Here is a 25,550-nt window from a genome sequence, read left to right as displayed (position 1 = left end):
AAGGTTTGTAAATGCGTTTTTGAAGAATAGTTTCAAAACAATTTTATGAAATACTTTATCTCCAACATTGATAAAATAAAATAAAAAATTGCCTTTGAAATTAAATTCCATTAACAAAAAATATTAACCATTTAAGAAAAATAAGAAAAAGAAATAAATTCCCTAGAGTTTTCCAGCTGTACAGCTGTGATGATGTCACTTCTATATATACACACACAAACAAACACGTGTGTATATATACATATATTATTAAAGGAAAATTAAAGTGTGAAATTACGAAAGGGTAGGTGAGGTCAAGAGATGGGCAATGGACAATGTCGACGGCACTAAAAAATGGAAAAGTCAAACATAGCTTTTGATTTTGAGTTGACAATATCTTTTTTTTTCTTTTTAGATGAATATTAGATTTTTAAAATTATTATTATTATTTTAATTTGGTCGTGTTTAATTTTTATTTCTAAAAAACATACATTTTCCACGTGTTTATAATTTTAATATTGCTATAAACGACAAATCATCGCTTCTATTAAACCGTGCGAAATTGATCAAATGTTTTAAAAATAACAACAAAAATTGGTCCAATGTGAATATTTATTATGTCAATTTCAAGAGTAATTGTAGAAAAAAAAAACTCATTAATTCAATAAAAATATTTGATTTAGACACCAATTAGACTATAAAATAACTCGATCAAAATTTTTGTATAAATTTAAATATTTGATTACTACGCCAATTAGGCTATAAATTAACTCGGTCAAAACTTTATTACAAAGTTAAATTTGATTAATACACCAAATGGATCATAAAATAATTTACAAATTGCATAAACCAACTAAAACTTTAATTTTTAGTCGGTTCCTATCAATTTTACCTCAAATGCACGCTCGAATATTAAAATTTCATAATGTTAGGATATTTAGTACTAAATTATAGTTTACCATAGATATCATATTTGATATTTTATTATAAGACAAATATCTAGATATTTGACTTTTTTACTATAGATATTCTCACATTTATTATTGTTCTTTCCATTTATTACTATAGATATTCTCAACAGAGAATTTTCATACACCATTTAGTAGTAGATGAGATGGATTAAGCAAATATTTTAATCCAAACATTTGTATAAAGGTTCCAATTTGATCTGTTACCTAAAATAATTTTGAACTGAATGTTATAATGCATATAGGGGGTAAAGGTAAATAGAGTAGCAGAAGAAGAAGAACAAATATGAATTGAATCATTTATAGTAGATTACAGGAGCATTTGCTTTCAAATCCCACAGGCCTCCCTCCTTCACATACTCCAGATACCTTGCAAATTCAGGCTTGGCAGTTGACTTCCTCTTCCGACCAAAATCAAAGAAATTAAAAAGAGCATGTCCTTTGCTAGCTTTCTTCGACTGCTTCAGTTTTGCTTGTGCAGGCTCGGCAGACGTCGGATTTCTCGACCCTGAACCGAGTACTATGGTTGGTACACTGGTTGTCCTCTTCAGCCGCCCTTCCATCAGGCTAATGGTGGGATCCTCCATGAGATACTCGTACCTGTGAGGACATCTCCTGGTACTCAAAGCTCTCAACATGGCTACCAAAAGTAACAGAAAATGAAAGCTTAAGCAAGAGAACAGGAAGGGTGTGCAGCTTGCTCAATTGTGCAGAATGGAAGGCCAAGAGGGTTGGTTGGTTGGTTGGTTGGTTGGTTGTGAGAGATTTGTGGAAGGTAGGTTGTAGATTTATGGGCTCCATTTGGTCAAGATTGGATTGCTAAATGCTACGAAGTTGCAATAGTTTTGACTTTTCTTTCTGTTAATTACATGATCAACAAAGACGGCTGGGGGTTTCCTTGCACGTGCTTCACTTGCACATTTTCACTTAAAAAATGAATCAATGATAGGACTGTTTCTTTCAACATTTTCATACACAGCAGAGAAGGTTCCAGTACACAAACATGGTGGCTCTATTTTTCATTTACTTCTACTTGGTTTCACTATGATTCCATTTCAACTTTAGGAGTGGAATTCAAAAGGGTTTGATGAGCATGGAGTGTACACTTACCAGCACTACTAAGTAATACAGGTAGTAGCCAAAAAGTGGTAGATTTATAAATTTCTCTTCATAGACAACGAGCTTAGGTTACCGCTCTTCCGAGTTGAATTTGTTCCAAGCTTCCTGAGAATCATAGACAACCCAGAATATTAGAGGCAGTTTATACACCTTTGCAATGCTTGTTCACAGGTGAACAAACAAATAAGAAAGCACGAGTTCTAGGATTGTCGATATCGGTATGGGAAGAAAGCTATAAAGGATAACTTCACATGATAATAATAGAAAAGAAGTGGAGATGATTACCACTTAATTCTTTCTTCTAATGAATATAAAATTCAAAAACTGTAAAACAATACGGCATATACTCGTTAATTAGCACACCTTTAGTAGATCAAAGACCTTCTCACATATATACTTTTGCTGAATACTTGCACCCCGTTGTTGCAATTTGTCTGGATGAACACACAGAGTGGCTTTCCTGTACGCTTTCTTTACAGCAGCTGCAGTAATAACTTCCGTTAAGGGAATGGGCTGCCAACCACTACCAGGTCCAAGGATCTGCAAGCAACATGTTAATTAGTTCTATAAACCGTTGTAAGTCTAAAAAAACCATAGATTCAAGCTCGGTTAATAGCTTCACCCTATTTATTGTAAATAAGGGCTTGGTCTGAATCTTTTACAACTATGTTCAACAAACCCAAATCCAATATATTCTAGATAAATTTTAGTGAATCTATAGGGCAGGATAAAGCTAGACAAGGCTTGCAACGAATCAACAGAAAGTTGTACAAAGGAGAAGGGGAACCGTAGCAGAAACCACAATACACCTTGAAAATTCACCACAAGATATGATACCCCACAGCAGAGGGCATAACCTAGCAGATAAAAGTAAAAAATAAACGTACATATTGAAGTGTAGAAAGCAAAGCACGCAAGTTTCCTTCCTTCCCACTTGACCACCTCCTAACGTCAGCATCCAATGTCTCAGCCAATCGCTGCAAACAGCATAGATTGGTTCAATGATATGTCACAAATTAAGAAGCGAGAACTTCCAAAAGTGTAATCTCGCATGTTGTAAAGAGTATTACATTTCTCTCAGCTTGCTCTCTTTGTGCAAGAAGATCACGCATATTTTTTTCTGCCAGAGCCTTTGCCTGAAAGATAAAGGAAAGTGTTGGCCATTTCATGATGAAAAGACAAGTCAATCACAAATATCATGAAGGATCAGAATCATACTGCACGTTCTGCTGTTCTTTGATGCCTCTCTAATCTGGCTTTACATCTTTGAGGCGATTCACCATCAACACCCTCATTCCTCTCTGAATTAAGAAAATTTCATGCAGAGAACAGATAGCTCAGAAACCAGAAGTATGATCAAATTGCTAAAAGATACAGGTAGGGAGAAAAGGAATTGTAGCTCTTATAAAACAGAAAGGAAAAAGATGCGCAAATCCCATACCATCATAAGCCGAGTGGTAGGCATATCTTGAAGCAAGGGAAGAGCCAAAGCTCTGAGATTGTAGGCTGGGCTGACCCTGGCATTCACCACCCAACTTAAATTTCACATCGTGATATTGATATGCACTAAATATCAAGTATTATAAAAACACCAGCATAGTATACTTACAGAGGATGAAGACTTCTGTCTCATTTCATTATTTCTCGAAGAAGCAGAGAATTTGTCAGAAACAGATCTTTCCATTCTCTCTCTCACCCCAAAGGAAGTCCTCTCAGACATGGCTTTCTCTGCAGCTCTCTCCCTGGCCTCTGCAGTTGCTCTTTCTACGGCTGCACGCTCTGCCTTTACCCTTGCCTCCATAGTTGCTTTTCCAGCCAATGAATTTTCCCTCGCCTCTGCACAAGCCTTTTCCAATCTTTCACGTGCCTCTGTCAATGCTCGTTGTCGAGCTTCAGCAGTCATCCTCTCCAGAGCAGTCCTTTCTGCCCTTTCACGAGTTTCAGCACCTACTCTATCACGTGGTTCAAGAGCAATTCTATCAATATGCATTCTATCCTTTTCTCTCTCTCTTTCCCTTTCCCTCTCTTCTTCCAATTTTCGAAGCCTATCATTCTCAAATTCTGATTCGCTCCTCACTCTCTCACTCTCTTTTCCTTTAGATTTATGGCTCTGGTTCACAAGCTTTTCCTTTCTTTCTGTGGCCTGATTTGCATTGACCTCATAGGCAAATTCCCCGCTCTTTTGTGTCCTTCCTGAAATAGTTGGCCGAGTTGACTCCATTCCACTTCCTTTCTCAGCCTTTATATTCACTCCCTGAACAGACACTGTTTGTCCCTCATCTTCAGCCTCGTTAGAGAACTTCACTTTATCTTCCATACGACAAAACAAGTTACTTTCTGGTTGTTCAGGATCACAATCCATTCTGGTGACAAATGTCTTTCTCCCTACAAACTCTTCCATGCCAACGTTAGATTGGTCTGCTCTCTCACCACTTCTATCCAGAGGAGGTGATGTTTTCATATCATCCATCTTAAGTGCGTTCTCTTCAATTTCATGCTCTCGCTCATCCACACATGTTGAGTTTTCAGATGAAAATGCATCTTCCGAATTAGTTGCTTCTGCTTGTGTATCACCAGGTTTGGGTTGAAAGCATGTTTCTTTGCCTACTTTTTTGGTCCATTCATTGAAAGAAAGTTGAATATCAGCATCTTCCATTTCCACTGAAACTTTATGATGTTCTATCTCTGCCTGCCTCGCACCCAATGCAGAAGAATTTTTGGAAAATTGCAGATTATCAATTCCATCACTTTCTGATGAAGTTTTATTACCTGTGACGGTAGTCCTCTCTCCACTTTCATCTACAACAGAGAATTCTTCAGGCACCCCCATTGAACAAGCTAGTACCGTGGGTAAGTGGTTTTGGTCGTCATGCATTTGAAATGCCGCAGCAGATATCCCCAAATCTTTCACTTCCACATATGCTTGAGATCCTATTGTTGAGTTTACTTCGTGTCTGTCACTCAATTTCTCTAATTCATCATGCTCCATACTCGCACCCTTGAGATCTGCACTATATTGTGAATCTTCAACCAACATCTGAGGCACTTTACACTTACCCACATCACCTGGCCTGCGTTCAATGTTCAAACGCTGAAATGAATCCTCAACTCCTATTTCACATTCTTCTCTATACTGAATATTTTTTGACCACTTGTCGTCATCTTCTCTCTCATGAGCTAATTTTGATCTCTCACTTACAACTTTGGCAGCCTCTTTTACCCTTTTCCCATGATCTTCCTTCCCATGGACACCATCCAGTTCTCTTTCACGAGCCATCTGTCCCCTAAAGTTCTCATCCGCAAGAACCAAATTGAGTCTTTTCTTATTTTCTTCTTGCTCGAGGAACATCATCTTTTTTTTCTCAAGCTTTTCCCTTACAGAAGCCTCCGAGAACAGCTCTTCTCTTTTCTCATTCTCAAGGGCTTCTTCCATTTTATTTGCATTGTTTTCTTTTCTATGAGATTCCTTGAGAATATTTCCATTTTCCTTTCCTTTAACAACCTTCTTCTTTTCTTGTTCGATATCAATTGGTGAAACAGGTTGATCAACTTTTAGCTCACTGTCCAGTTGTTTAAACTCAAAACGGTTTTCATGTTTCTCTAGTTCACTAGCATTGGACATACGCTTTTTTTCTTCCATAAAGTCTTGTGCAACTCCAAACATCCTATCATTTGCTTCAAGATCACAAACACCTTGATGAAGTTTCACCTGCTCTTTTTGCCTAGTCTCGTCTTTATTTGGTTTTAGTTTTATCTTATCTTCCACCTTTCCATGGACCATATTCTCCAACTTTTTCACGTTTTCATTCAGAGCATGAGCCGTATGGAATGGTTTCCCATCCTTGTCTTGATCTTTATCGTTCTCCCATGCTTCAATGATGGTCTCTGCTACTATTGGTTCAGTCACAAAGTTGGAAATCTCATCATTGTCCAACAACTCAAATTCCTTTCCAGATATATCTGCTCTTGCCAATTCAAAAAACTCTGTGGCGTCTTTCCATTCACTGCAGCAATCATGATTATCAGACACAAGAAATCTACTCCCATTTCTAACTGGTACGGTCTTTTCATCAACTGTTAATAGTTCCTCTCCTCCAAATGGTGTTGAACAAACCTCAGCTGCCTTCACATCCTTTTTCCTCTTCTCTCCAGCAGGCAAATTCATTTTATGGTCATGAATTTCACCAATATCCTGCACCCTTTCATCCGTCAAACTCTTAAATCGATTTGGAATCTTGGTCAAATTTCCTTCCTTTTCTCTCATATCATATTTTGCATCCAGTCTCATCCGTCCATGGACTCCTTCTTTCTTCCTCTCCCACAAATCTTTTGCACTTTGCAAACGTGCTTGAGCTTTTTCCATTGCTTCTTTCATAGCTGCAGCAGAGGCTGCTGCAGATGAACTAGCGTCGACCTCCACATCAAATAAAGGATTAAAATGATCATCCGAAATTATTTCAGAAGCATCCCCACAATTTAAAGCCATTTTAGTGTAGTCCCCCATTTTGGCAGCATACTTGGGAGGCGGCCTAGTAGGTGGTGGAACTTGAGAAGGTTCAGTTCTAAGGCTTATTTCAGATACGGTTATGAAATCTTCATGAGAATGAAAAACCTCTCTACCAAATTCATTTTGACAAATAAGGCTATCCTCGAATACATTTCCAGAGCCATTACTGTCCACTGGGGGTGGCATAGTGTTCTTTGGATGTTTGCCCTTAACCTTTCCTGTATCAAAATCTATATTGAGATAGCTATCGTCATTGGTCTTCAGGGATAGATCGTCATATGTTCCCTTTGGTGAGGGATGTGCTTCATCAACCAGATATGAGAATCCAGGTAGCATCTCCAACTGGGTTACGTGTATCTTCTCATCTGATACATTTCCATTGCCTTCTCGGTTAACCTTGTTATACGATATGGAAAATTCAGTGCTTTCACCAAATGACTGATTAGAGTCTTCATTTGACATACAATGAGAATTTCCAGAATGATCTGAACAGTCTGACAAAGAATCAGTTCCTGCTGGAGTCCTGTGAATGTCAAAAGCAAGGCACAAAGCATTCTACCGTCAAGTTCTAGCATCAGTAGGTCAATTATCAAGATACACGAGTTCATAGTATTCAAACAAGGAAAACCAGACCAATATCTACATGCCAGAATTATTCACTATTGGATGGAAGTCAACATACCATCACCTTCACCTTCGATCTCCCGCATTTTAAACCAAAACACATGAACTTTCAAAATGTTAAACCATAAGTAAAGCCCGAAAGTATGATTTGTTTTTTTCTTCTCAAAGCCGAGGGAAAGAAGAAAAGGTCAATTTCAATACATTTGACAGAAATCAACCAACAAAAGCCAACAAAATGCAGTCATACCAAGCTTCGTCGGAAGAGCCATCATCAACGCCTTGGGAAGGGCCAACCAGTTCCTCATAAGAAATCGCAAAATTCAAACCATCGAACCCTCCAAAAACCTCCCCATAGTCAAATGCCGAGCTCCGAGCGTCGAAGAAAACCTCAGATTCATCGACAGCCGGAAGATCAAGAATCGGAATGGAGGAAGTACGGAGGGCATGGAAGCTCCCAAAAATCTCACCATAGTCTTCAAAACGAGGAGACAAAGCAGAGACTCCAAACTTGGGAGGACCGCCATAGACGTCGTCGTAGATAGTCTGAGCTACAAAAGGTCCACCACCATTACTGCCATTGCAAATTTTCTTAGAAACGGAGGTAGAACCCCTGTTGGGGAGGCGAGAATGGGAGAGATTATCCATGAAAATACAGGCAGTAGGTCTCAGTTCTCCATTACAAAGCGTGAAATGGAGCGCTCTTCACTTTCAATCTCACACCTCGTGGTAGAACAGTTCCTCTTTCTTTCTCTCTCTCTTGCTTTTTTTCGATCACTGTGCAGAGAGAACCAGAGAGGAGAGAGCCACTGTGCAGCAGGGCCAGACGCAAGACGAGAGGACAACGAAGGAAAACGAATAAGGCAACGAAATTCTTCTATTTTTTTTTTAATTAAAATTCGAAATGACGATAAAGGGCTTGCTAGAATTCGAAAATTACAGGAATGCCATTTGTGGATATTTTAAAGGAATGCGACATGACGGAGGAATGTAGTCGCCCCCTGTAGGTGGGACCGTAGACCGGCTGGTCCGGGAAATGGAGGAAGGAAACAGGGGGACCGGGTAAACCGGTAAGTGGGAGAGAGAAACTGAATAAATATTAAAAACTTAATTTTAAATAATATTTACATGTTTTATAAAAATATGTATATATTCTAAATCTTAAATACTATTTTTTTCCATTTAAATCTCTTATTTTCAAATTTATATTATTTTTACCTTAAAAAAAATGCAAAAGATTTAAATTTTATATTTATTTAATTAAATGGCTCAATTTTAATAATATAATTGTTTAAATTAAAAATTATAATTTTGGGTAGCCATGAACATTTCGACCATCTTAATTAAAAATTATTAATTATTATTTATTTATTAATGAATTGATTGAAATTTAGTGTATGTATGATTGTAACGAGGAAAAGTTTGTTAGCAAATAATATATTTAATGCATAAGGAATCCTTAAATTAACTTTTACTTAATAGTTTTTAAATTACAATATCTTCTTTTTATTACTTTTATTTATTTATTTATCTTTTTCTCTCTTCACTCCTTTACCTTTATTTAAAATTTTATTATTCTAAAGACAAGCCCTTGAAGCCCATTAAATAAAATTAGTCAAACTCCCAATGTTTGCATCTTTTTAGGATGGGAATTCTACCAATACAATGATATTATATTGAAAACAAACCCATCTTTTTTATTTTATTTTAAATAATTCATGTGAAATCGTGCATGTTCGTTAGTTTGTGAGTTGTTTGATAATGGTCTCTCTAATTCGATTGAGTCTTTGACTTGAATATCTTTTTTAAATAATTGTATAGATCTGTTTATAGTCATAATAGGGAGATACGTTGTTCGGTTTGAAAATTAATATATATTTTTTAAAAATAATGAAAAAAAAAACTTCCTTGAGCTTTAAGTGAGTGGTTTGGGAGCTTCAAGTTGAAGCACTTTCTTACCTTAAAATGGATTTGGGGTACACACACATCTATGGGATTTTGGAAATTTGGTGGCTTTTGTTTTATACAAGCTTCATACTAATTTCCCACAAAATAATAATAATAATAATAATATAAAAAATAAATAAATAAAGTAAATAGTGCATGGGATGGTGGGCCCTTGTGTTGCCCACTTTATGCCAATTACATGTAACCTAAAGCTGAATTTGTCATCATTCATTTGTTAGCCCTATGAATTAAATTAATTTTAAATCCTAGACGTGTAATATCATATATATACCCACATACTTCTTTCAATTCATTAATATATTTATTTATTTAGTGTAGATTCAAATTAAGTTATTACTCTCTATTGAGTTATGTACTTCATTTCTATTTGGTTTATAAATTTAATTTATATTTGATATTTGAAGTTTAAAAGGCGACGTGTTTAGTCTTAAAATTTGAAATTTATTTTCAAACGATCTAAAAGTAGAAGTTAGAGTTGACAATTAGTTCGTTTAGTAGAATGATGTCCACTGGACGTTGATATATATATATTTTTTAAATTTAAATCTCGTTAAAATTTTAAAAGTTTAGGACAAAATAAAAATTAAATGTATTTTTTTAATTAAAAAATAGTATTTTACCATTCTGATTTTGGACCACAAATGGAAAATTTGGAATAACAGTGATGGGAATTTTGAAATTTAAAAGACAAAGGTCAAAGCTGCAGCTTTTGCCTGTGGCATTGACTTCAATTTTCCAGCTCAGCTCATATTGTAATTCTTTATTTTATTTTATTTTATTTATTTAATATTTATCGTTTAATTAATGCAAATTATCGTCATTTTCAATCGTAATCCAATCCTGTCAGTTATCCAATCATGAAATGAAACGGGATTTGGTTGTTTTTTAGCTGTCCAATTACAATCCCCTAAATTATTAAAAAAAACCAAAAACAAAAATTTATTAATGAAAAATTGTTTTTTTTTTTTTTTTTTTGAAAAGATTAGTGGATGGCAGGTTATTTAAAATAATAATTTTATATAACTATATAATATAAAAAATATATATAAGACTGGGGAAGAAAATGGTTGCTTAAAGATAAAGAGGAATGATTAATTCAAATAATAGCAGCCTAAAAAAATTGCAGGCCATGTTGGGATTAAAGGTGCAATAATGATTAGAACAAGCTTGAAATAGACTTGGTCTTTTTGGGCCACGCCGTCAAATTGTCCAAATTTCACTATTGGGCCGACATTAAGGCCCATTAATACAACGTTTAACAGCAGCCTCATTACATATGCTGCTAACTGGTCTAATAGCCAGTTTGTTATTGGATAAGAACAGGGGAAGAAGAAAAAAACTTACTGCCTCAAGCTTTCAACTATGTAAGCAGCATACAGATCCCTACAAAAGGAACATCACGAGTGAGTTATGTTAAAATAATTTAGATAATTAAAAAAGATTTAGAAATTGACTCAATATACGTCTACCCTATCTAGTTTTTCATCTCAAGAAATCACGAGTAGTCTCAAATAGCACTCTAAATATTCCTTTACCTTCTTTAAGTTTCACGAGCATAATGGAGTAGTTTCTACGAAGTGTCTTGTAATCTCTTTTTGATTGGTGTTAATAAAGAAAGAGTATCTTGTAGTATCTTTTCGATTGACGTTAATAAAGAGTGTTAGTGTTTCTGTGTTCAACCGAGAAGGGAGATAGAAAGCGAGAAAGTTGCAGTAGGGTCAGATGGGAGCTTACATGGAGTACTTGACGGCATCACTGGCAGCTTCAGCTGGCAGGAAGTCTTCAACGTCCACTTTCTTGTTCTCGTTCTTCTTGTCTTTTTGGTTCAAGAGATGTCAAGGAAAAACCAACAAAATGCTTTCATAAACCATAATACATGGATTCAAATGTGAAAGTGTTTTAAGAGGATACAGTCTTCGAAGAATCGGCGAATTTCAGCCAACCGGTGCGGGGGAATCTCCTTGATGTCCTTGTAATGGCGAAATTCTGGGTCGTCAGCACATACTGCTATGATTTTGTCATCCCTTTCTCCCTGCACCATGGTAACTGCAATGGTTAGCTTAAAGAGGGAAAAGAAATCTTGGGTTGTTTACAGGACTTTGGAAACTGTTCAGAAGAAAGTTGGGGGCCGTATACTTGATCAATCATGGGCATCAATCCAATAGCACGAGCTCGGAGGAAAGATCCAGGGAGCACAGGCTCCTGTGCCACAGAGAAGCAGAAGAACAGTAAAGATATCAACTCATAAGAAGAGATAATTAATTCTCTTAAACTTCGTTGGATTTTACCTGCATCAGTACAAGAACATCCATAGGATCACTGTCTTCACAGATTGTACGCGGGATGAAACCATAGTTGTGTGGGTAAACAACTGATGAGTAAAGTACACGGTCGACCTGTTTCCACAAATTTGAAACACGGGTCATCTTCTCCATGAACAAATTGAAAAGGCATACATTCAAGATAGCATAAACCCAATATATTTGTGAGATCTCACGTCAGTTGAAGGCGGAACGAAACATTTCTTATAAAAACTTGGAAACCTCTTCCTAACAGACTTGTTTTAAAACTTTGAGGGAAAGTCCAAAGAGGACAATATCTGCTAGTTGTGAGCTTGGGCTGTTACAAATGATATCAGAACCGGTGTGCCAGCGAGGACACTAGGACCTAAGGGGGTGGATCGTGAGATCCCACATCGGTTAGAGAGGGAAACAAAACATTTCTTATAAGGGTGTGGAAAACTCTTCCTAGCAGACGCGTTTTAAAACCTTGAGGGGAAATTAGAAGGGAGAGTCCAACTCTTTCTAGCTGACGCGTTTTAAAACTTTAAAAAAAATCCACAAGAGAAAGCAAAAGAGGACGTGCATGATTACCGATAACAATGCATGATAGCAGAGAAGATTTATTGTACAAGAAAGCATCCTCAATGATCTATGGTGTTCTAAACCAGATCGTCATTGTTTACGAGCAAAAGGTCAAAAGATTTTGAAATACTTCTCTAAGAGTTTCTAAATGAGAGGCCATCAAACTCAGGAACATGAAACAATGCAGCAAAGCAAGCTTTATTATAATACTGCTTAAAAAGTAGCCATTACTGCATCAAAATAAGCATAAAGGCAAAGAACAGATAGAGAGGAGATGAACACACTTTTATAAGGCCACTGGCCTTGTCAAGCTCATATTTGACCTTGCTGCCTTTGCTAATTTCTATAACCTGCCCATACACAGTAATACTCAGTTTGTAGTTTCATATAATTGGCAACTCATCATAAGAAATCTCAGAACAACGAGCTCAAACAACCAATCTCCTTGACACTTTCCAACCAGTTCTTATTTTTCTTTCCAAATCTTTTCAACAATCTAGCACTTTAAGCCTTAAATAAACACGAAAACCTTACACAATTGAAAACCGACGGCGCACCAGGTCCTGAAATCACAAATTCAAGCATTACTACTCAAGAAGTAAACAAGCTCAGCTGAAGTCCTTGCACATTCAGTAGAAGAATCTTCTGAAAAAGAACAAAAAGTACACATACCGATCTCCAAATCATGCCAAGGGTGAGCAGCCACAGATCTTCTAGACATGGAAGAAAGAATTCTTTCATTGAGCGTAATCCTAGGGACTCCTGCATTTGCGGAATTTCCTTCTCCAGCACTGTTTTCCATATTCACCTTGCACAGTAGCTTCACAGTTTTCATTTTATAATTATGCAGCAAAAGTTTTGAGTTATTTTAAGGGAAAGATCAAAAGATAACCAATAAACACATCCGAAAGGATTCATACCCCACAAAAAGAAAGAGAATAAGGAACAAGGCAAGATTATTGGATGTTCATAAAAAATAAAATCGGGTAGGAACACTAATATATTAGATTATGAAATTATTCTCAACTAATCGAATCCTAACAATATAGGTAATAAAAAAATGTAATCCAACGAAGAACACAGCACAGGGATGTTTCAAAAAAATGAAACTAGAAAACTACCCTTCTTCTCCGATCTCCACCTTCCCGGAACACATGAACTCTGTTTTTCTTCCCCATGGATTCAATCATTTAGGCTCAAAAGCGAAATGAGTAGCATCAAAACACAACAGTAAAACACAGTAGTGGCGAAGCACGATAATCTAGTGAAATCAAATCAAACCTATAAATAGCTTATAAAACAATCACAAATCAGGAAATGAGTTTATCCCAAAGGGCATTAACTGAATCACTACAGCTTACAGAACAATCGGAAATAGCTCCGAAACAAATCAAAAGAAACAGAGCAAAGGGGAAAAGATTGAACGATTGATCACTCACTCAGTAGCAGAAGAGTAGCAGCGTCGAGATTAAGCGTGAATCGGACACACAAAAGCGACTCGAGCAAATATATGGCAACAGATTCTATTCCGAGCTCAGCGGGTGAGAAAAGACGAGGAAGAGAGAATTTCGGGATGGAGAAGCCACTGAGTTAATATAGGTCGTTGGATGTGGCTGGAGTCGATCCCACGGTCCAGGATGAAGACTCGTGGCAAAGCTCTGTTTTCGTATTCGAATCTGGAATTTTTTGGAAGAAGCTGCGAAAGGATCTTTGAAGTAACAATATTCGGGTATGGATGAAGAGGAAGGCCCAGTAGAATCTTGCCACGTATAAAGGTCGTTCTGAGTCTTCCTGCCACCCAATGGGAACTCGCCACGTAAGAAAGCTTAACGTCACGTCAGTGTACCTGATTCGCAGTGTAAGAACAAATTCTATGCGTTTGGTGGGCGGCGACTAGTGGCATGTATATGGTATATCCACTGATAGCTGAGGCAGGCATTTTTGCCTTTTATTTTTTTATTTTTAAAAAGCCGTGTATTTTATTTTACTAATTTAGTATTGCACGTGTATATTTTAAACTTAACATTTATTTGAGGGCATATCCTAATTAATTGAATTGAAGAACTCAAAAACAAAAAAAAGAAAAAATTATGCTGGGGTTGATAATTAGTAATTATTTATTATCTCAATATTTAATCAAATTTTTAAATTTTAATACACTTCTAAATCATATTTATTAATATATAATAAATATGAGATAAAAATGTATGTAACAGCCAAAATCCATGGTTAATATGGCTTCACAATTTTAAAACACTCATTTAGAAGGAATGTTTTCGTTTACTTTACTTTTTCAACCGATGTGAGATCTCACACTTCACTCCTTATGGACCCGCATCTTAGTTGACACATAAGATCTCACAATCCACTCCTTATGGGCCCGCATCTTAGTTGATACATCGACTGGTGACTGACTCTGATAACTTTTGTAACGGTTCAAACTCACCGTTATAGTAGATATTATATGCTTTGGTCCGTTACGTAACGTCGTCAACCTCGCAGTTTTAAGACACGTAATCTTCAAGAAAATCTCGAAAGGAAAAAATGACAAGATCTGTTAACAATAAACTTGAGCCGTTTACATTTTAAAGCTTCCATTAAAAATAAAAAATAAAAATACTTGTCAAGTCCTATGGAAAGAGGGAGAGAGAGAACATTCATGTGGTGAATTTCATTTATTTATAATTGTTATTATTATTTAAGAAAATCATCACAGTAGAAAATATAATTATATAAACGGGCTAGAGAGTATTATTCAACGTGACCAACACATTATAGTCGTCTCCCCTCATTTTTAGATTTTATCTTCTATGATGTCCTACAATATAAAACTGTCTGTCATATTGTCTCAACCACATATAATAATTTCTTCGGATTAGGATACTAGAAAGTGTCCTATTATGAAAATGAAAGGCAGTTTTTTCTCCTTTTTCCTATAACACAATCTTTCATAACCTCGCATCAACGTGACATGTTTATCGATCATAAACGAGGTTGGTGGAGCTCTTCCTGTACATGCTCATGAACTTCGCCACGAATTCTGCAAGAAGAAATTCGTATGGTTTCTGTGAGATTATATATGCAGTAAGTTGGACAACAATTTGATTTGTACCTTCCAATTTGGGTAAGGCGCCCGTTCCAGTTTCAGTTGGGAGCCTCTTGTTCTGCAAATGATAAAGCTCCCAGTTACCAAACTTGCCTAACAATGCCTTGAATTGGAAAAGAAAAGGGGAAAAGGAGAACTAACATAATAAGCATGCCAGTAATAAAGTTCCCTCCTTGACCTCAGCTCAATTCTTTTCAGAAATTCTTCCACGAGCTTCTGTACATGGAGGACACAACTTTATGAGTGTTTTTCATGAACTAATAGTGTCCTAACTTTAAATGTCGTACCTGGAGGATTAGTTTTGGATGAACTGACTCAACTAGAAGCTTCTGAATTTTTTCTTTTACTAGGTGTAATCTGATAAGAACATAAAAGAATTGGCGATACTCAAATCAGGAGTGTAGTTGATAAGAATCTCGAAATTCTGCTGGAAATTGATCTCTTAGAATATTGTGCTTGTTTCATCTATATCTTGACCAGACATATAATAAGAAACATGGAGTTTTACCTTGGATTCGTCGGGTCTTCGAGGATATGAGCTGCGAGTTCTACCACGGCCTCTTCCCATCCAATGGGGATTGGCTGGTCATCAGAAAATGGATAACTGCAAAAGGGAAAACTTTTTAGCTCTTGTGGATTATGTAAAAGTAAATTTGAGTATCTAAATGCTAATGTCTTAACTTGTGTGCCTTGCATGCTTCAAGCGCCATGATTGCTTTTCTCAGGTTCTGCTTTGCTTTAGTAGCAATCTTAGAAGCGAAGTTCATAGGCACGTCAAATTCCTCCTTCTTTGCTATTTGGATAAGTACATCTATGATCTGGGAAGTTGGAGATTAGGCCAAAAACAAAAAAGTTTAGCATGATAATACCCAAATAGCGGTCTCGGGTTTTCTCATCTTACAGTATAAAAGTCGTATCGAAAAAACATAAACAAGATAGTGTTTACTTCATGAGTTACTGGAGGGTTAATTTTGATAACTTTGCAGCGGCTTATCACTGAGTCAAGGATGCCTGTGTCGTTGTCACAACAGAGTACTACTTTGCAGGCATCCTTATAGCCATCCATAATCCACCTAAGCAAATGTTGAATATCCTCTACAGCTTTGTCTACATCTAAAAGGATTACCACTGGAATTAAGAGCACAAAATCAGATTAGCGTAAGGTTTATAAGTTTTTTTTACCATACAAATCTTTTCGAAATCGGACCTTTGAAACTAGCCTTCGGATTGAGATTTCTTGCTTCCACGTTAATGGAATATTCACTTCCTATTTCTTTAGCCAATCCCAGTAGAGCATACTTAGCATTTGCTTCTGAGCTTAAATTTAGTTCCACATGGTGAGCACTTGACGTCAATGGAACAAAGACTTGCGTTAGTTTTCTTTCCTGTTATGATATCAGTATGAGCTCCAAGACTTGTTATGTGTTTAAACTCTCTGCTCATATTATTACAAGAAATAACATTTCTAATATTTTACCATATATTTGCAGTTACCTGAATCTGGAAACGTCGCAAATCATGAGAAACCTGAAAAGATACACAACAAGGCAACCAATTTAAGGAAGCTCATACCAAAGAACGAACAACTTTAATGTCACTGCATCAGTAGCTCAAAGACATACATTCCAACATGAATCGCCATATATCTCACGCAAAAGAGCCATAATGAGCACTCGTTTGCCAGATCCGCGCGGACCCTTGAACAGGATGTGGGGAAAACTGTCTTGTAAAACCTAATAATTCAATGAAATGGATATCAACAAGACTATGCAATAAACTGCACAAGTAATGCAAGAGTACCTGAAAACACTTACTAATTGCTTGAGAGTTTGCGCCTCAGGCTTATGGAAAGCGAATCCACTTAAGGACACCGGTCGATGCTTATCTGCCCAAAAGGGTTTCAAGTATTCAACAACATTTGCTCTTTCAATGAATGTAGCTTCATCGAACTCCCGCTTTTCGGGCGATTTCGTCGTCCTGCAGGGCCCATTCCTCATACAAGAAAACCACATCTCGTTCTTCTTCTTTCGTCTACTGGCTATAAACCTTCTTGTACTTTCACTTGTTCTTCCACTCACATCACTGATCTTACTACTTTCAGTGCTAATTCTACTACTATTTTCTCTACTTACAGCAGCACTATTGGTTGTGGTCGTTGACAAACCTGTTCCAGCAGAAGTAACCCCTCTACCATTAGCATTTACTTCAACTTGATTATAAGTATCATCATTCTTTTTGGACACAAAGTTAGGCCTTGGACTTATATAATTCTTGAATGCATTTCTCTTTCCTGTGGCATTGTTATTCATTCCAATAGCCATGCCATCACGCGAAAAGAATATGTCCCCCGGTGAGATTGACCCCGTGCTTTCAACCATCGGTTCATTAAAAATCGAACCTCTATGGACCCTTCCATCTGCAATCATCTCGTTCATTTCACCAACAGAAAGAGAGTTCACTTGAGAAACCTCCTTTGACTGGTGCAGGATGGAGTTGACCTGCAAGGATGGAGCAGCTCTGTCTCTCCTTTGAGATAAATCGTTAACAGCACTCATATGTTCATCTCTTGTTCTCAACCTTGGAGCAGTCACTGATCTTCTATTGTGGTTTGGCTTTTGACTTATTCTGTTACTCCCATGAGAATAAGTCAACTTCTCCTCTTTTCTTGACCTCATGCTAGAGCTTCCAATTTCCTCTGCTCCAGCTTTAAAAGGTGATTTGTGTCTTCTTCTTTCTGCTCTCGACAAGGGGCTGATGTTTCTCTGATGCATGACTAGAACACTGTCGTCTTTGGCCGGCCTGTGAGGTGTTTTGCCATTGTTTCTTCTCGAACCAGGAGGAGAAATATTCGCTGCAGTACTGAACTTCTTCGATGCTGCCGAATCTGCTCGTCGGTTATTGTAATCCAGTACAAGTTTCTTCGCCTTAGGGTCATTCCAAGGGCTCTCTTGCCATTCTGTCTCCGTATCAGACGGTTCATATCCATCCTTCCTCTGCTTCATTAGATTCAGAGCTGGACACATTGGACTCTGTCGAGTTGCGATGATCGTTCCGAAGCCCTAATTCAGAGCGACGGTCTTCATCGAACAATCAGTTGAGGGGAAAGGTTTCAGAACTATTGGGAAATATAAGAATCCCTTGCCGCTGGATCGTCAATGCGATAAACGATAAAATATTAAGAAAAAGATTAGAGGAACTAATACGATTCCTTCAAAAGAAATTTGGATGGATGCTAAATTCCAAAATATTGATGAACACGAGGGAGATTTCATCGATGGCGACGATGACAATAATTCTTTGAACCGAATAAAACATAATAGGGAAACTGGTGCGTGATTACATACAGCTCTCAAATCTGGAGTGGTTTACCTGAAATATCTAAGCTGGTTTTTGAGAAAATAAGTAATTAGGCCTTGTCTTTGCCGATCCTCTCCAGAGATTGTCTTTATTCTCCTTGGCCATGGTGGCCGCGGCTGTAGAATGTGAAATATGGCAAAGAGTTGGAGTATTGATGAAAGAATTGTGAACGGAAATAATGGCGGCCATCGCTGATGAACGCGGGATAATTCTGAAACTTCCTTTTACTTCAGGCGTTCATTGGGTGTTCTTCGCTTCTGCTGCTCCAGTCCAAACACTGCATGTTCCGAAGAGTGTGCCGCTACGATGCTTCGTCCTTGCCAACCACTTTCTGTTCGTTAGTTTATTTATTTCTTTTCGTTGGTTTTTTCTTTTACCAAAAGAAGGAAAAAAAGTCCAAAAAAAAAAAAGATGAATCATGTCCTTATCTTAACTTCCTTAAGCACCAAACTAATAAATTGTAAGTCTAGAAGGTGTAGTCATAGCGACTCGGGTATCAAACAAAATGGTGTACTAAGAGTTGAGTTGTATTAACTTTAATTTTTTTTAATCAACTTTACACCGCTATCGATTTAAAATGTCGGATAAAAAAATTTATGGGTTCTTTTTATATAATTTAGTTTTTTTTTTCTCTTTTGAACATTTTCAATTCATATAAGTTTAAATGTTTGTTTAAAAGGAATAATGAAATAAAAAAAATAGTTTATTGAAGGTGAATTTTTATCTTGATTTATTGATGGATTTTTTTATATATATAAATAAATTCAATTAACACATACCAAAACGATAAGGCAGAATCCCAAAACCCCCCTCATTCATGGTATTTTAAAGATAAATTTAAAAAAGTATTATTCCACGTGTGAAAAAAAAATCAAATACTTTCCAAAAAAGCAAAATTGAAATCATAGTCAACCTATCAAAGTTTTCAATGACAAAATGTTAAGAGGTTAGACAAACAGGACTCTCCAGTCAACTTATCAAAGTTTTCAATGACAAAATGTTAAGATGTTAGATGAACACGACTCCCCACAATGGTATGATATTGTTCACTTTAAGCGGAAATTCTCGTGGCTTTGCTTTGAGCTCCTCCAAAAAGCCTCATACAAATGGAGATAGTATTTCTTATTTATAAACCCATGATCTTTCAGTAAATTAACTAAGGTGGGACTCACTCCCAATAATCCTCGATCCTAAACATAAGTGGTAGATAAGGACATCACATTTACTAAACATGAAATTACATACTTTTATTTAAAATATGATTTATTAAAATAAAATGTTTAAGAATAAAAAATAATTGTATTTGACGAGAATACTATCGAATTTTATTTTATGTATATAAATAATATTTATATTTTGTTTAGGCATTCAAATGTTATTTATATTTTGTATTTATTTTATAAAGATTAATTAGGGCAAGCTTATAAATAACTTCAATAGATCAATTAAAAAAAAAAATATATATATATATTTAAATAAATAATTATCAATGCCGTAATTTTGAATAACTAAGAATTTTTGTTCGTGTTAAAAGTAAATACTGAACAAACGCCTCCAAGTCGACCTTCCGGAAAATTCCTTCTCCGATTCCGGCCAAAATTTCAGAAACTGGCCGGAAAATTTGGAGAATCACGTCCAAATTTTCTCAATTATGTCGCCGGAAGTGCCGCCATGGAAGCTCCAGTAAGGGCATTTCGCCCTAACGTTCTTAATCCCCACTTATTCTCAAGAACAATTCCTCCTCCGCGCCTAATTTCATCCTCTGAATCTAATTGGAACTAGGTTAAAATAGATTGAACCTAATTTCATGATTGAAATGCATGGTGCAAAAAGATCTTTCAATCAATCAAGCCATTTTATTGCAGAAATAAACTGAACTACAATATCACATGATGCGAAAACAACATAAGAAGCGAACAATTTCAGAACACACAACAAAAAGAACAATAATACAAAATTAGGAATCAAAATTCTCGTGTATCTCTGATCTCAACCACTTCGACCATCATTGAAAGGGAGAGATAGAGTTTAAATTAAAACTCAAGGAAAAACGCGACGGGCGGAGGGCGGCGGAGGAGAGGAACAGAAGCAGAGGAAGAACAGCTTCTTGAGAATACGGCGGAGAACTTGGCCGCGCTTCGGAATCCAGCGAGGAACTGCAGCAGTAGGGGCGGCCATTTGGTTGTCAGCTGACCTGGGGAGAGTAACTTGACAGTCACGGCGGAGGAGAGATTTTTTAAAATGGAGATCGAAAACTGAATGAAAACAGAAAACGGAGAAGGATTTGAAGGAAATGGCGCGCTCGAAGTACGCGTCTTTCATTTGCAATAAAATGACAACGACGGCGTTTTATTTTTATTTTTATTTTTATTTTTATATTTTTGTAAAATATACTTTTCTTACTGCTCAACCCTTTTGCTGCGTTGCCTTGGAATCAAGTAAACGCTAGACCATATTGTATATTTATATTTTCACAATATAGTAGCTTAGATACTATTAGCCAAAAATATTTTAATAAAATTTTAAAGTTTTTTCTTTCTTAAATACCAACAATTAACATTCATTTTAAATCAAAATTAGGAAAATGAATCAATTTGGTCTGACCTTCAACCTATTTCCTTTTTTAAAGTATTATTTGGTTCCTTTTTTAAAGTATTATTTGGTCCGACGTTGAACCAGGATTAAAATGCATAGACTAAAGTGTTATCCACTAAAATTTACTGACTAAATTATTAGTTCGATCAAAATTTTCAAACTAAAAATCTTTTAATTTCACCCTTAGCATTTTAAAATTTGCTTAAAAATCTCATTTCAATTTTTTAATAAAAATTAGAAGATGGGTGGTTAATAAAAATTAGTTAAACTATATTCAAAAAATATATATAAAAGTTGGTTAATGGACATTCATTATTTCAAAAAATAACTAGAACAGACATCGTGTCGATATGAGTACTATTTCTAGAAATACCCTATTTATTTACCTATTACTTGTTCTATTAGGAGGACTCTGATGCGGTTAGATTTATCTACGGCTACGTGGAACTTCAAAGAGCATCTTCACTTGGGGCCTACGACAACTCGATTAAAATAACAAATATATAATAATAATAATAAATGACATTATTCCCCTAAAATAATGAAGGTTCAAATGGAATAATCCATTCTGTACAAACAAATAGTATGGGTATGAACGTTATCAAATATAGTGAATAGGCAGCGTGTGACGTGGCATTGGTGATCCTTGCTGTCCTCCAAATCGGATTGATTTTCTCACCACCTCTCTCTCAAAAGAGAAAAAAAAAAGAGATTAATGAATAATGATAATCAGAAAATCCCAAACGTGAGAAACACGTGTCCGAAAAGCAGTGTCCTTGAGGTCGTGAGAGTGATCGATCACGCCCTAGATTCGCTCCCAAATTGATTTTACGTCAAGCTTCATCTTCTCACTGTTGAATGTTGATTGAGATTTTTATATAACTAATGTTTTAGAGCCAACAAAAAATGGCTTTGAAGCCGAACGAAGCTCTGGTTTCTGATGTTTTTCGCTTTTAGTTTCTTGATGGTGGAATCGCCGTATTCAAGTTTACGCATTGCTTAAATCGTCCATTCGATTCGAGGAGTAGCGTTGAGTTTCGAATCGTTTTCTTAATTTGATTTGACGTCGTCTCGGGATTCTGGTTTTTGCGATGGTTCTTCACTGGTGTTGGATTTAAGCTTGTTCTCTATCTCCTTGATGTTCGTGATCTTTACCATTCTTGAACAGGTTGATTCCTCTTATCAATCTCACTGCATTAAGTTATTGTTTGTGTTTTCTGTTTCTGTTTCTTTGGATTCTGAAGCGTGTTCTACATTAGGGCTTTTCCGTTTCAACATTCCTGATTCTTTCTTTTCCCCCATGCCTGTCTACTAACTAGTTACGTTGCAAAGTTATGATGCTTAGTTTTCGAAAATATTCTTTTCAGGTTTTGTGAATGATCTATTCGGTTGTTTCTGGACTTCAGTAATGGAACCAGGAATTGTGGGAATGTTAGGGTTCCATGTGAGATTACTCTTGACGTTTTAGATAGGGAATTTTGGTACTGATTTTTCGTCAATCTTCGTCTTCTTCTTCTTCTTTTTTGTTTGTTTAAAGTTTTGTGGTAGCTGATGACATATGTGTGCCTCTAATTTTTTATTTTGACAAGGATGATGGAATGTTGATCTGTTTATTGGTTTCTTACTCAGCAGAAAGAAAGGATTCGAAGTATCTGCTGCAATATAATATCATACTCTGAAAATGATTCTTTACCAACACTGCCAATATAATTTTATATTATGACTCAAAGCATCTAATCTGTGTGGTTGGTTTTTAGATCAATCAATCTCCCTGTGCTTCCTGCTTACTAGCTTGTTTATTTGAGTGAGTTGGGGTTGAATTTCTGCAGAAAGGGTTGCTATGCCACACAATTATGTCCTTCAAAAGCTTTTTTCGCGAGCTATGGGAAATCAAAGACGGTCTTTCGATGAAACCGAAGCGAGGGGGAGAAGGAAGGAACTGGCGAAGTCGAACCAGGTCACATATTGCACCTGATGAAGTGCCTCCTCAGCCAGAAGCAGTTCAGCAAGGCCAGTGGGCAAATTTGCCTCCTGAGTTGCTTTTGGACATAATCCGAAGAGTAGAAGAGAGTGAAACCTCGTGGCCTGCTAGGACTGCTGTCCTGTTTTGTGCTTCAGTGTGCAAGTCATGGAGAAACATTACGAAGGAAGTTGTCAAAACTCCTGAGCAGTGTGGGAGGCTCACGTTTCCCATTTCACTGAAACAGGTAAAGGGCTTACTTTCATTGATCTCCTTTGATAAGTTTATGCTTCAACTTACACTTGCCATTGTTTCTCTTGCGAAGCCGGGACCTCGAGACTCCCCAATTCAATGCTATGTTAGAAGGCACCGAGCAACTTCGACCTATCGTCTATACTCCGGATTGGTGCCTTGTAGGTGACGTTCCCTTTTTCTACTTGTATTCTTATTCCTAATAACTTTGAAAAGAACAAGGTTAGGCTCATGAGATGGTCCATGTTTGATATACCACACCTTGTTTGATCATCTTGTTGATATTTGAATATGATTTCCATTTTATAAATGCATCCTTCTGAGTTCTGAGTTCTACACTTTCCAGTTTAATCTCCCAGCTTATGGGAAAAGACAGTTTTAATTTCTAATGCATTAACGAACTATCATTGATGTTCTATGTGGTTTTCACTTAAAAATGATAATATTATTGAATTGACAGCGGAGAATGAAAGTGATAAACTGTTATTAGCAGCTAAGAGAGTAAGAAGGGCTACAGGTACAGATTTTGTTATATCACTGGTTGCTGATGATTTTTCCTGGATCCGCAGTACCTATGTAGGCAAATTAAGGCAAGCGTTTCGTTCTTGATCGACTATTGTTGTTTATCCGATAACCTCGTATTGATGTCTCGACATTTCATTTGACAAAATATTGCAGGTCCAACTTCTTTGGCACAAAGTTCACCATGTATGATACTCAACAGAATAATCAATCAATCCGTTCAATTCATGCTAATAAGCAAGTCTCTCCAAGAATGTCAGCTTGTAACTACACTATAGGGGCAATCTCTTATGAGCTTAATGTTCTACGCACTAGAGGGCCCAGAAGAATGCACTGTGCCATACACTCAATCCCTGTATCTTGCATTCAACAGGGAGGAAATGCACCGACACCGACATCATTCACGGCCTGTGTCGATAACCAATGCTCTCCTCTACCAGCTTCTAAAGGAAAGGAGCCAGAGACAGATGCAAGTTCCACATGCATCCAAGGTGCACAGATTCAAGATTTGGGAGAATCCTTGGTTCTTAAGAACAAGGCTCCTAGATGGCACGAACAGCTTCGATGCTGGTGCTTGAACTTCAGAGGACGTGTGACAGTGGCTTCTGTAAAAAACTTTCAACTCGTGGTCGATGTAGATCCCGCCCTCAACGTGTCGGTTGAAGAACAAGAGAAGATAATATTGCAGTTTGGGAAAATTGGAAAGGACATCTTCACAATGGATTATCGCTACCCGCTCTCCGCCTTCCAAGCTTTCGCAATCTGCTTGAGTAGCTTCGACACCAAACCAGCATGTGAATAACAATCCATCGGATTCTCAGCGATTCAGAATAGAGAGAGTTCAGGCCTCTTATCAAAACTTTGCCTCTTTGACTTGAAACCCTCATGAACTGGAAGGTAAAGCATTGCACACAGCAATTCACAAGTACAAGTTATGGAGCTGAACTCGATGTATGCGTTACTAACATCTGTTGATCTGAGATTGTCTTATAATTTTACCATCTCCCTGTTACTGGAAACTTCCCACCAAAGAGCTTAAAATCAGCTGAAGCTTAGCCACCCTTTTATCTTTAGTATTACTATTAAAACTCAAATATTGTGGCGCCGAACTGAATCGATCGCCTTACTAATGCTTTAATTACTAGTTGAGATATACTTAGTTGAATCAATATGTTCTAATACGTTCTAGATAATACTTTCATTTTATTATTATTATTATGGATATTAACAATAACTCACATAATATAATATATTGTAATTTGTAAAATCCATATTATAAAAATATGGCACAAAAGCATATTATTGATACCCAAAGTTTATCCCTTAATATTGATTCTCCTCTTTAAACTTTTCAAAATATGCTCTCGTCAACCTAACTTAATTAATTAATTAAAAGTAAATAATTAAGGCATATTACTAGAAGTTAGTTTTAATAAAAATATTTTAATCATTTTTTAAAATAAAATTCACAAAATCAATTTTTTACCCCTTAATTGTTACATCAAATGATATTGTAAATAATGACAAATTCTTCAATTTTAAATATTATTTTAAAAATGATTTTAATGTTCTCGAGTTAAAAATAAAAATAAAAAGTGTATATATATATATATATATATATATATATTAATGGGATTATTTATTATTTTATTGGAGCTAAATTTTCTTTTGGGCCTTTTTTTTTTTTTTTTTTTTTTTTTTTTTTTTTTTTTTTTTTTTTTTTTTTTTTTTT

At 36.3% G+C, this 25,550-nt stretch overlaps 4 protein-coding genes across 11 annotated transcripts; 1 reads left to right on the top strand and 3 right to left on the bottom strand.

Moving 5' to 3' along the window:
- Positions 1 to 1,155: 1,155 nt before the first annotated feature.
- On the bottom strand, positions 1,156 to 8,034 carry LOC111463353 (auxilin-like protein 1). 3 transcript variants are annotated; one of them, XR_002713876.1, is made up of 9 exons: positions 7,445 to 8,034; positions 3,676 to 7,096; positions 3,508 to 3,583; positions 3,285 to 3,367; positions 3,137 to 3,202; positions 2,954 to 3,043; positions 2,430 to 2,606; positions 2,058 to 2,171; positions 1,156 to 1,547 (listed from the first exon to the last, which is right to left on the bottom strand). XR_002713876.1 is itself a non-coding variant. In XM_023107257.1 (8 exons), the coding sequence occupies exons 1-8, from the start codon at positions 7,840 to 7,842 to the stop codon at positions 2,136 to 2,138; spliced, it is 4,347 nt and encodes a 1,448-aa protein (XP_022963025.1). In that variant the 5' UTR covers positions 7,843 to 8,034; the 3' UTR covers positions 1,156 to 2,135. The 3 variants fall into 3 exon arrangements, 1 of the variants encoding a protein (XP_022963025.1); XR_002713877.1 differs by having other exon boundaries at positions 1,491 to 1,587; XM_023107257.1 differs by having other exon boundaries at positions 1,156 to 2,171.
- A 2,223-nt stretch (positions 8,035 to 10,257) lies between these two features.
- On the bottom strand, positions 10,258 to 13,706 carry LOC111463452 (soluble inorganic pyrophosphatase 2-like). 4 transcript variants are annotated; one of them, XM_023107392.1, is made up of 9 exons: positions 13,148 to 13,436; positions 12,699 to 12,846; positions 12,561 to 12,589; positions 12,311 to 12,376; positions 11,451 to 11,558; positions 11,299 to 11,364; positions 11,074 to 11,194; positions 10,897 to 10,978; positions 10,258 to 10,545 (listed from the first exon to the last, which is right to left on the bottom strand). In XM_023107392.1, the coding sequence occupies exons 1-9, from the start codon at positions 13,214 to 13,216 to the stop codon at positions 10,503 to 10,505; spliced, it is 732 nt and encodes a 243-aa protein (XP_022963160.1). In that variant the 5' UTR covers positions 13,217 to 13,436; the 3' UTR covers positions 10,258 to 10,502. The 4 variants fall into 4 exon arrangements, with proteins under 4 accessions (XP_022963160.1, XP_022963161.1, XP_022963162.1 ...); XM_023107393.1 differs by having other exon boundaries at positions 12,699 to 12,834; XM_023107394.1 differs by lacking the exon at positions 13,148 to 13,436 and adding an exon at positions 13,466 to 13,706 and having other exon boundaries at positions 10,275 to 10,545.
- Positions 13,707 to 14,749: 1,043 nt separating this feature from the next.
- On the bottom strand, positions 14,750 to 18,789 carry LOC111463451. Of its 2 annotated transcripts, XM_023107390.1 has the most exons (12): positions 18,502 to 18,789; positions 16,947 to 18,276; positions 16,755 to 16,865; positions 16,627 to 16,659; positions 16,340 to 16,517; positions 16,079 to 16,260; positions 15,814 to 15,950; positions 15,641 to 15,736; positions 15,420 to 15,489; positions 15,274 to 15,348; positions 15,139 to 15,190; positions 14,750 to 15,066 (listed from the first exon to the last, which is right to left on the bottom strand). In XM_023107390.1, exons 2-12 carry the CDS (start codon positions 18,153 to 18,155, stop codon positions 15,002 to 15,004), a joined length of 2,208 nt encoding a protein of 735 aa, XP_022963158.1. In that variant the 5' UTR covers positions 18,156 to 18,276; positions 18,502 to 18,789; the 3' UTR covers positions 14,750 to 15,001. The 2 variants fall into 2 exon arrangements, with proteins under 2 accessions (XP_022963158.1, XP_022963157.1); XM_023107389.1 differs by having other exon boundaries at positions 16,947 to 18,789.
- A 3,089-nt stretch (positions 18,790 to 21,878) lies between these two features.
- On the top strand, positions 21,879 to 24,971 carry LOC111463632 (tubby-like F-box protein 2). 2 transcript variants are annotated; one of them, XM_023107652.1, is made up of 5 exons: positions 21,879 to 22,252; positions 22,914 to 23,291; positions 23,370 to 23,457; positions 23,757 to 23,886; positions 23,975 to 24,971. In XM_023107652.1, the coding sequence occupies exons 1-5, from the start codon at positions 22,223 to 22,225 to the stop codon at positions 24,618 to 24,620; spliced, it is 1,272 nt and encodes a 423-aa protein (XP_022963420.1). In that variant the 5' UTR covers positions 21,879 to 22,222; the 3' UTR covers positions 24,621 to 24,971. The 2 variants fall into 2 exon arrangements, with proteins under 2 accessions (XP_022963420.1, XP_022963421.1); XM_023107653.1 differs by lacking the exon at positions 21,879 to 22,252 and having other exon boundaries at positions 23,155 to 23,291; positions 23,370 to 23,461.
- Positions 24,972 to 25,550: the final 579 nt, after the last annotated feature.

Source organism: Cucurbita moschata, unplaced genomic scaffold (assembly GCF_002738365.1).
Source record: "Cucurbita moschata cultivar Rifu unplaced genomic scaffold, Cmos_1.0 Cmo_Scf00028, whole genome shotgun sequence".
Taxonomy (NCBI): domain Eukaryota; kingdom Viridiplantae; phylum Streptophyta; class Magnoliopsida; order Cucurbitales; family Cucurbitaceae; genus Cucurbita; species Cucurbita moschata.
Note: the sequence above shows the minus strand (reverse complement) of the source record. Positions and strands in the feature narration are given on the sequence as shown.